The 11,117-nt window shown below is 44.5% G+C and overlaps 1 protein-coding gene across 1 annotated transcript; it reads right to left on the bottom strand.

Moving 5' to 3' along the window:
* Window positions 1-6,053: 6,053 nt before the first annotated feature.
* LOC123777634 (olfactory receptor 7D4-like) lies at window positions 6,054-7,130 on the bottom strand. Its single transcript, XM_045774401.2, has one exon. It carries the CDS (start codon window positions 7,065-7,067, stop codon window positions 6,054-6,056), a length of 1,014 nt encoding a protein of 337 aa, XP_045630357.2. The 5' UTR covers window positions 7,068-7,130.
* Window positions 7,131-11,117: the final 3,987 nt, after the last annotated feature.

Raw genomic sequence — 11,117 nt, 5'->3', positions numbered from 1 at the left:
TACTGTCTCTGTCTGGTTAGGTATTAGTTTTACACTTGCTTCATAAAAGGTATTGGGAATTTTTCCTTCTCAGTGCTCAGGGATAACTTATATGGCATTAGGACTGTGTGGCTTTGGAAGATTTGGTAGCATTCCCTTGTGAAACCGTCTCAGTCAAGTGCTTTTTAGTGGTATATTTCATTAGGAATTTTATTTCTTCCATAGAAATTTATCTTTCTTGAGCTTTCTAACTTGAATCCATGTTGGTAATCTGTATTTTCCTAGGAAATTATCTATTTCATTTAGCGTGGAGATCAGCAAAGTAGTCTCATGATTTTTAAAATATTTTCTGATTCAGTGCTCATCACCTCTTTTATATATTTGCTTTCTCTTTTCCTGGATCAGGTGAGCTACTGGTTTCTTTGCTTATTTAAAAATGGAATTTTTACTAATTAGATATATTATTTTTCTGTTTTCCTCATTAATTTCTGGTTTTATCTCCACTGCTTCTTTATGCTTTCTTTTTGGTTTATCTTTTTCCACTTTTTTCCTTAACCAGAAATTAATTTATTCTTAGTCTTTCATTTTATCAACAAGTGCTTTCTGCATTGAATTTTCTTCTGATTACTGCTTTAAAATGCATTTCATGGATTCTAATACATAGTTTTGATCATCACTATTTCTTTGAAATTCCGTAATTTCAGTTTGTATTTCCCTTTTCATTCAGGAGTTAATAGAGGTTTTTACATTTCCCAGTACAAGAATCTTTTTCATTTTTGTTCGTAAATTCTAGGTTTATTGTATGTTGAGTTTCTGCAGTTTGAATATAATAGGCCTAGATGGAGATGCTTTGTGGGGGTGGAATTAATCCCATTTGATGATCTCTCAGTTTTCTGGATCTGTGGTTTGGTGTCTGTCACGAATTTTGAAAAATTCTCGTATATTATTATTTTTAAAATATTCTCTCTTGTTCTCCCCCCCCCCAACGTGGGCTTGTATTCCCTTAACATACATGCTACACTTTCTGTAAATTGTCCAATGGTTCTTGAATATTTTGTCTTTTTCATTCCTTTTTTTTCTCTCTCTCTCTCTTTGCATTTCTGTTTTAGAAGTTTCTATTGAAGCATCTTCCAAGTTCACCGAGTCTCTCCTCAGCCAGGTCCAGTCTGCCACACCCATCAGGGATAGTCTTCATTTCTGTTGTAGTGTTTTGATTTCTGGTATTTCCTTTTGATTCTTAGAGTTTTCATTTCTCAGCTTTTATTACTCATTTGTTCTTGCATGTTTGCTTTTTCCATTAGATAACACGTAGCATATTAACCGTAGTTATCTTAGATTCCTGGTCTGACTCTTCTATAACTGAGTCTGGTTCCGACGTTTGCTTATCTCATGTTGGACTGTTCTTACTTGCCTCTTAACACGCCTTGCAATTTTTTTTTTTTTTGAAAGTTTGACATGACACATTAGGTAAAAGGATCAGCAGTAATAGGCCCTCAGTGTGTTTTAGTTTTCCTGGCTAGACGTTGGCCTGTGTTTACAGGGTGCTGTAGTTATTGTGTGAAAGGCCAGAGTTTCCTCTTGTGTCCCTGTTTCCTTTGGGTTCTTCTAGAGAGTCCTTAAATCTGGGCTAAGACTAGCAACTCTTTTAACTGGAGTCTTCATACAGGAGCCAAGAAGATCCTTCTCATTCTTCAATTTTAAGCAACAAGAGTTCCTTTATGTTTGTTTTGTCCCATTGCTACTTACCTGAATTCAGGATAAAAGCTGATTTTTTTTTGTAAGCCTACCAATTACTCCTTGAGAGTAAAATAAATAAATATGTTTCCTAAAGACAAGTTCCAGCCTTGGGCCTTTGACAATTGTTTTGACTTCATATTTCTCATAATTGTTTTAAAAAGAGTTTCTCTACCTTATCTAAGAAGATGGCAGATTTGAATACTTCACACAGATGAACTTGCTGTCTTCCACACACCACTGTAAGGTGGTCATTTCCTACAGAAGACAGGTGAGAAGAGTGCTTACCTGCTGGAAACAGACCATGGTATCAGGTGCTTGCACTCGGTGAATCGGTTTGGCTGACGGTGCACAACAAAGAGGGGCGTGTGGTCGTGGCTTTGCAGCTTCCATTTGCCTTCCTGAAATCCCGGCACCCTTCCTTTCCACTTGCAGTGCTTCCATGCAGATAATTGTGTGAGCGGTGGTGGCACTTGCACATCTGTGAGCAGAGGTGCTCAACGTCCCACAGGCCTCGGTGAAAGTTTTCCCAGGCTCATTAGTGAAGAGCAGTCATTGACTGGCGTTTGCCTAAGTCTGGGGGAAGAAAAAATGTACCTTAGAGGCCAGGCCCAGGGAGAGGAGAGCACTTTCTTGGCATAGATAAAATGGGGCTGTGTCTTTAATTAGGAGCCTTGGGAATCCAGCGCAGCTACGCTCTGTGCAGTCCCTCCATCACATCAATTACAAGAGCAGAAGGAAGCTCAATTCCCAGTGACACCTAAGTGGCCTCGACCTCTTGCATCTCATTGCGCTTCCCTGCCATTGTCAGGACAAACATCTTGCATGTGATCTCTCTGGAGGGGCCCTCTAATTACACTCTTACCCAGTCTTCATGTCTCACTCTAGCGTTCTGTGCTTTGGGTCTTTCCAATAGGAACCAGCTGTATCCTCAATGTTTGGGTAACTCCAGTCCACTCGGGTTACCCTCAAGGGAGCCAATGGATATTGGTGAAGTGCCTTACACTGAATTTGCGAAGAGAGACAATAAGGTACTGTCTTCAAGGGAATAAAGGTCTAGGAGGAGAGACATGTAAACAATAAGATTGCCAGTGTGGGCAGTTAGTCCGTTCAGGAAGTCCCAAGGAGGGTATATTGACAACGAGAGCTACATAGAGGTGACGCAAGCTAAGTGTAGACGGCTTGTGTATAGTGTTCGTGATCAGAATTGAATAAACATGCCAATTCCAGTTGCAAAGGCACAGAAAAAATCATTCTCTGACAGGTTACAGGATTCTCTTTGAAATGGTAGATAAACCTGGCGGGGTGATGTGGGATAGATTATATAATATACACGACATATGCATCAACATTTTATGTATCCGTCTCAAACATTAATTGGAAGTTGATGAAAATCCACTGATGTATGAGGAGAGGGGCAGTTTAGACAGGTAACCGGGCCCTTCAGTAGCGTGTGTTTATATCTGCTGCATAAACTACCCAAAGCAGTGGTTTAAAAACACCACCATACGGTTTATTGTTGGCTGACAGGTTGCGCTGTGCTTGGCAAGGCTCCCTTGTGTCTGCCATGGGCTGCCAGTTCGGCTTGCCAGTGCCTTCACTCAAGACCTCCTCCAACAATCCAGACAAGGCCTGTACCTGCCCTGCCAGAGCATTCCAGAAGAGCAACAGCTCCCCTGTGCAAGCTTTCGTCAAGTCCTTGCTTGTGTCATCTCGGCACCCCATTGACCAGTGCATTCACATTCCTGGGCCCAGAGTGGAGGGGTCATCAGTCACATAGAAGTGGGTACAGGAAAGGGAAGAAATGGTGGCCATTTCTGGAATCCCCACAGGGCCAAATGAGAGGACACCTGGGCGGCTTAGTCATTAAGCGTCTGCCTTCAGCTCAGGTCATGATCCCAGGGTCCTGGGATCGAATCCTGGGGCAGGATCCCTGTTCAGTGGGGAGTCTGCCTCTCCCTCTACCCCTCCCCCTTGCTCATTCTCTCTCTTGCTCTCTCAAATAAATAAATAAAATCTTTTTTAAAAAAAAGTCCAAATGAGAGAACTTTATAGAGCTATAACTACCTATATGAACTGCACATGCTTCATCAGTTTGGTAAGTTGTGGCCTGTGTACAGGGCTCACGGTGGAGGTTCTCGTGCCCTCTGGTGGAAGATGCAGAGATCTGAGCAGGCACTTGTTTGGGGTGCCTCGGAGTTACATGTGGTGTGGAGGCATGGAAACTGTGCTGGAATGGGAGAAAATTTGGCTTATCAGTGAGAAGCTGATCACCCCAGGAGACCAAAGCACATTCTTTTATGAGATTGAAATTCTTTCTCCAGCTACTAAGACCCTGGTAATAAGCAGCTACTATCTGAAGGGCCTCAAAAATCATAAATCTGGCTAATTCCCTGGGCTCCTATGTACTACTGGGACAGAGTAAACCCTGCAAGCTCTGATCACTGGCTCCATGTTTCTGTACCTTGAAGTCTTGATGTAGGTAGGTGAAAGCAGCACTCTCCAGCCACGTTCTACCTGAGGCCCACCATTCATTTGTGTTTTTAGAGACATTAGAGCCTTTATATCTCTTTTCTGGGCATTGAGAATCGTAGGTGTTATCTATGGATGGCATCCTATCTGGTTGGTTGATAGAAGTCCCCTTTTAGTAGAGAAGTACGACTCAGTTGGATGACACTGGCCGTCGATCCTGTTTTCTTTCCCTGGGTGTGTCTCCAGTGGTTTGCAATGGGATTTATGATAAGTTTAGGCAATAGTTCTTGATGGAGTTGGGTTCGGCCACTCGATGGGACAAGAGGATGAATCTGCCTGAGTCCAAATCTAGTGATCACCAAGAGGGTTCAACAGTCCTCAGATCAATCTAAGACATTTTTTGCCCTCAGTTCAAGAGAATCTACCCATTCCACCCAGTCTAGCTCAACCAGTATAAAGGATGCTTTGCCCTCACAGTTCCCTGTTATAGGGAGTCTCTGTCTGGGGCCACTTCCTGGTCTAATCCTTAATCTGTAGGTTCAGGAAAGTTCTCTCCTGGTCTGTGCAGATCTGACCTACAGCATGTGGTGCTCCTGGGGCTGTTCAGAGGGCTCAGCTTTGAACAGGGCCCCTCTCCTATGTGGCTTCCTTGGTGCCCTGAGTGAGCTCTGGAGATCCACTCAGCTCCATCTAAACCCATAGCCTGTTCAATCCTCTCTAGTCAGTTTTCCCAAATCTGTCCTGGTGGTTATGGATCCCTTCCCTGTGCCATCTCCCTTGCTCCATGGCAGTGCAAGCTATTGTAGTTAATAGGGTTAAAGGTATGGTGACTGTTCACAATCTCCGCACCTTTTCATGGCCAACACAGACCTTGGTGGCCCTCATGGATCGTGATGGCTGACACGTACTGAGTGCTTATGGCAGACACTGTTCTGAGCGCTCTTATGTGTAACATTTGATCCCCACCAGAACTCTTCAGGAAATGTATTGTCATCATTATTACAGATAAGGGCATAGAGGCACAGAGAAGTAACTTGTGTAAGATTGCGCCATTGGGAATAATGGCAGATTTGGGCCCTCTTGGTCACTGTGCTCTGCTGCCCCTCAAAACATGGCAAGTGCTATGAAATCTGGATTGGTAGGAGGTTGGTGGTCAGGGTAGGCCTCTGAAGAGCTGACAGTTTTGATTCGAAGCCTGATTATGAGAAGGAGCCAGGCATGTGAAGATTTGGCAAAGTGTGTACCAGGCAAGGAAGATGGCAAGTAGATTGCTTCTTATGTGGATCAACAAAGGCCAGGATTTTCTTTCACTTAAAATAGACACTACAGTGAGTTTCCTAAAGAAGCTTCTTATTAACATCCCAAGTATAGGTCAATGGCCACCACCAAAGCAAGATTCAGTAAGTAAAATTTTATGGGGTGAGGGAGGTCAGTATGAGACTATCCAGATAGGCAATGGTTTCCACACTGAGACCAGGGAAACCCATGGTCTGGCATTCATGGTGCTAGAAGCTAGAACATAACTGAGAAGGGTGAAGATGAGTTAGTAACATGAAACAATTGTCACTCCTGCCCCACTTCTCCCCAGTGCACTCCTTGCTTTGTCTTCTGCTCCCTTGATGCTTACAGGAGTCTGTGTCCTTGAAACAGTGTATTTTCATGAGAAGTTTAGTTATTGGTTGACCATTCTTTTTCTTGAATGGACAATGAGATTTTGGTGTGCTGCTGCTTCAAGTCTGTCTTCGGTTCAGGAATGTTTTTCTAGTAAATCATGAATAGTATTTATGTTTTGTCTTCAGATTACATATTAAGCAACACCAGTTATCAGCACTTTGGATCTCTGTCGTCTGTCCCTAGCTTTGGTTATCTCACTGAGAGTAAGCTCCTCTTCTAAAAAGTCTCCTCAGAGCCCTTTTCATGTCCCTGTTCCTCAGGCTGTAGATGAAGGGGTTCAGCATGGGGGTGACCACCGTGTACATCACTGAGGCTGTTGAGGACTTTCTGGAGGGATGAGTTGTTCCAGAAGTGAGGTAGACCCCAAGGCCTACACCATAGAACAAGGAGACAACCAAGAGGTGAGACCCACAGGTGGAAAAGGCTTTATACTTCCCTGCAACCGAGGAAATGCCCATTATGCAGGAGATAATTCTATAATAAGAAAAAAGGATCCCAGTCAGGGGAATAACACCCAGCAGGCCAGTTACAAAATACAGCAGGATGTCATTGGCAAGGGTGTCAGAGCAGGCAAGCTGGAGGATTTGAGTAAGCTCACAGAAGAAGTGGGGGATTTCTGTCTCTTTGCAGAAGGACACCCTCAAAAACATCAAGCTTTGCAACAAAGAATATGTCAGGCAGATTAACCAAGAAAGCAGAAGCAGGAGACTACAAAGGTGAGGGTTCATAATGACCATGTAGTGCAGGGGGTGACAGATGGCCACGAACCGATCATAGGCCATCACCGTCAATAGCAAATTATCTAGTCCAGCAAAAATCATGAAAAAATACATCTGGGTAACACAGCCTTCATATGTGATGGTGTTGCTTCGTGTCTGGATGTTCACTAACATCTTGAGGACGGTGGTGGAAGTGAAACCTATGTCAGTGAGGGACAGGTTGGAGAGGAAGAAGTACATGGGGGTGTGGAGGTGGGGGTCAGAGCAGATGGCCAGGGTGATGAGCAGATTCCCCAGCACGGTGGCCAGGTACATGGACAGGAACAGCCCAAAGAGGAGGGGCTGTGAGTCCATATCTTCTGAAAGTCCCAGAAGGATGAATTTTAAAACCACTGTTTGGTTCCCTGCTTCCATACAAGTTACAGAAATTGCCTGGAAAGAAGCAAGAATAATGTTAAAACAATGACAAAACAAGAATATGCCATACATTTCAAACTCATGAGGTCAAATGTCTTACCTAAGAGTTGTGATTTCTTTAGTTGACCAAAATCTCTTCAGTAACATCCTCGCCTTCCTGTTTCTATCACCACTACCAGGATCACCTCTTTAAAATGAATGTCCCAGGGCACCCAGTAGTCTTAGTCAGCAGAGCATGGGTCTCTTGATCTTGGGGTTATGAGTTCAAGCCCCACATTGGGTGTGGAGATTGCTTAAAAGTAAAATCTTAAAAAAAATAAAATAAGGGGCTCCTGGGTGGCTCAGTCAGTTGAGCGCATCTGCCTTCAGCTCAGGTCATGATCTCAGAGTCCTGGGATCAAGCTGCACTTTGGGCTCCCTGCTCAGCCGGGAGCCTGCTTCTCCCTCTGCCTGCTGCTCCCCCTGCTTGTTCTCTCTATCTCTCTCTGTCTAATAAATAAAATCTTTAAAAAATAAAATGTGACAGAAGAAATTTTCAGGGTGTGGTAGAGCAAATTCCCTATCATAAAATCCTTTAACCAGGAAGCGACAACATTTATCATGAAGGCTTTTCAACTGAACAGAGAATGAGAGCCCTACCTTTTCTTTCACCGTGTTTAAAAAAAAAAAAAAAAAAGGAAGAAGCCTTAGTTTACGTTTGAATATTAGGTCTCTGTGACAGGAGGGAGTTTCTAAACTCAGAGGCAGTTGTCTTCAAATTTATATACATTTAAGAAAAAGTGTATGCAAAGTTCCTAAGCGAAATAGTGAAAGATTACAAAGAATTAGATCAGTTGTTTAAAGTATATACAATAAATTATGTGTTTATCAATAATACCAAATGATGGGGCACCTGGGTGGCTCAGTTGGTTGAGCATCTGCCTTCAGCTCGGGTCGTGATCCTGGGGTCCTGGGATCGAGCCCCATGTAGGGCTCCCTGCTCAGTGGGGAGTCTCTGATTCTCCCTCCGCCCCTCGGCCCTCACGCCGCTTGTGTTTTCTCTCTCAAGTCAATAAATAAAATCCTTAAAAACATAATACCAAATGACATTAAAAGGCAAATTAAAGTCTGAGAGAGGGAAAATTTATAAGGAAATATAAAAGCGCAGCTTATATTAGGAAGAGCTGACGTTTCAATTCCAGATTGGAAGCAAGCCAGCCTGAAGGCAGTCAGGCAGAAGGAATGATCTCTTACTCAGCCTTTTTGTTCTGTGCAGGCCTGCAGTGGATCCAAGGAGGCCCACCCACATCAGAGAGGGCAATGTGCTTCACTCAGTCTAGGGGTCCAAATGTTAGTCTCATCCAGAAACACCCTCACACACACATACACCCAGAACTGACCAAATATTTACCAGCACAGAAGCGTATGCATCATATCTGGTGCTTTCAGCTAAAAGGTAACAGCCTGCAGGACTAGAAAGCTGTCCACCTGGTTGCAAGATTAATGAGTCTGATTGTGAATTGGGAGTCATGTCCACTGTTTGCAGGCCACTGATGGAAGGCAGACATGCTGATGACTCTAGCAAAGCGCTGGAGATCCTTGCTTTGATTCTGAGTATGTGTTGGTGGTGGTGGTGGTGGTGGTGGTGGTGGGTGTGTGTGGCAGGCACACAGAATGAAAGATCTGATTTAGGGCAGATTTTTCAGATGTGAGAAGACTATAATCAGCCTAGAGGACAAGTGTGAATTTGACTGCTTCAGGATTCCATGGATCGTAGGAAGACAAATGAGAGGAACTTTGCCAGTGGGAGCATCTGAGACCCTCCGTGCAGTAGGACATGGGGAGTCAGGAGTGGGTGAGGATGGCTATGCTACAAGACTTTTGTGTGAAGATCAGTATTTAGGGAGAATCTGGCTCTTTGGTGTCAAAATGGCAACATAAACTTTCACTGGACACCTTCACTCGCCAATGGGGCTTTAATTCAGGTCCTCGTAGCTTCTCATCTGGGCTACACGTAGACTGAAAGCCCTCCTAGCCCATTATGCAGGAGAGGTCAGGATGGCTCCCACCTCGTCATTGCCCACAACTTTTAAAAGTCATTCAGTGGCTCAGTATCTCTCCAGGGAAAGATCCAAACTCCGCTCCCTCCGTGGTTTGGCCCCTGTCTTCTTGCTCTGGCCTCATCACCCATTCTACCAACCCCCTCCTGTCTTCTGATCCATCCCTTGTATTAAGGAGGAAATTACCCAAAATTTTAAAATTCCTCAAAAGGATGGCTGCATTTCTTTTGAACATTACATTGAAGTATTGCCAAAGAGGCCAACTTAATTCTCCCATTTCCTGGGGGGAATATTCCTTCTTTGCTTGAGACCTAACTCTGTGACGTCAGTGCTAACACATGGGGGATTAATAAACTACAAGTGATTTTTGTCCAGTAGAGATGCAGATTGTTTCTGTTCAGCTAAGAAGATCATCCCAAAGATTATTGTCCATTGCCCTGTGGGACGATGAATCTCTGTCTGGTAGAGAAGATAACCCCAAAAGCTGCAGGTTTTTTAAAAAAGAAATTTAAAGATTTTATTTGAGAGAGAGAGCGCATACACATGAGTGGGGGAAGGGGCAAAGGGAGAGGGAGAAGCAGACTCCCTGCTGAGTAGGGAGCCAGATGCAGGGCTTGATCCCAGGACTCCAAGATCATGACCTGAGCCACCCAGGTACCCCCATAGCTACTGTATTTTTGCATCCAACTTGGGAAACTAATTTCATTATTCCTTTCCTATGTGTATAAATCCCTATTCCTCAAATGCTCGGCAAACTAGCTTTACTCTCCTGGCTCCCTCGTTAATAAATAAGTCTTTGACATATACTCACCATATATTCGTATGAGAGTCAGATTTTTATCTATCAGAAAATAATGCTTAGATATCAGATACTCGATATTTCTTACAATTCTAGGTACATTCTATGCAGTTTTGTAGCTCTGGACCTTTGCATTTACCTTCCCCTGGCATCCTCTTCCTGCCTATTCACCTGGAAAAGTCCTATCCCTCCTCCCGTGCTCTGTCCTTTATTAATACCCCCTAAGAATCGCTGACCACCCTCTCTTTGCACCTCCTCTGTACCTTGTAGACACTGGACCACCACATGGGGCAGCTGTCACAGTGCATGCATGTGTTTGTTCCTGAGGCTTTCATCCTCTGAGGGAAGCAACACATTGTAGTTACCTTCTTAAATGCAGTACCTGAGCTCTGTGTTAGGCACAAGGGAGACGCTCCGTACATGTGGAAAGTTCCCTCTAGAAAATAAAAGGGAGGGATGTACAAGCGGGTGGAGAGAGTTCTGAGGAGGAGACCCAGAACTAAGAGGCAGAGAAAGGAGAGCAGAGCTAGAGATGAGGAAAGAACGTAAGGTGCAGGGGGGCTTGGCGAGCCCTGTCCAGAGCCGGGGACTTTCACTTGATTTGAGTGGGCTTTTCCTTCCTCTGCATCCCTACCTATATGCCAGGAAACCATGCAAGTAAAAGCTATGCTCCCCCGTCTCCTTACCTCTTTAGGCCACAGCAGTTTCAGAGCAATGCTAGGACATCACAATGGAATTGCTGAAGATTTGGGCTCTGTTATATTAGCTTCTCTCAGTGGAAGACAAATAAGGGCAGAGAAGCAGGGACCAATAGTTAAGCATGGGGGCCCAAGGGCATTTCCTCCTGACGTGGGAGAGGCAAGCCTGAGGTGAAGGGCACAGGAGGATTCTTAGGGGCTGAATTCCCTCACTTCTCATTAAATAAGTTGCTGTTTTGATTGTCTGTTTCTGGAGACTCCCCACCCCCTCTGAAGGGTCAGGGACGTGATCTTTTCTGCCCTGTCTACCCACTGGGAGCAGAGCTGGAGCCACATGTACGATCCACACGACCCCCCCAACATACACACATGTCCTCCAGCCCCACCCCTCTGACCCCACTGGGACTTTTTCTTCCTAAAATATTCCTCTCCTCTTGGGTGTAGCCTCCAGGGTACACAGCTTCCCTTAGGGAACATCTCGCTCCATCTCCGGTTTCTTTACAAATCTGAGAATCAAGAAACATCTTTGGCCAAGTCTTGCTTGGTATCCAGAGCAAGGTTCTCCAAGATGCCCAGGGATGCCTGT

The sequence above is a fragment of the Ursus americanus genome, chromosome 14 (genome assembly GCF_024610735.1).
Source record: "Ursus americanus isolate L20-20 chromosome 14, mUrsAme1.1.p, whole genome shotgun sequence".
In the NCBI taxonomy this organism is placed as follows: domain Eukaryota; kingdom Metazoa; phylum Chordata; class Mammalia; order Carnivora; family Ursidae; genus Ursus; species Ursus americanus.
The sequence above is the reverse complement of the archived record's forward strand: the minus strand, read 5'-3'. Positions and strand labels throughout refer to the sequence as shown.

What these genes read in the sequence shown, in the direction of transcription:
- LOC123777634 (XM_045774401.2), bottom strand. Translation starts at nt 7,067, where the DNA reads ATGTATGGCATATTCTTGTTTTGTCATTGTTTTAACATTATTCTTGCT.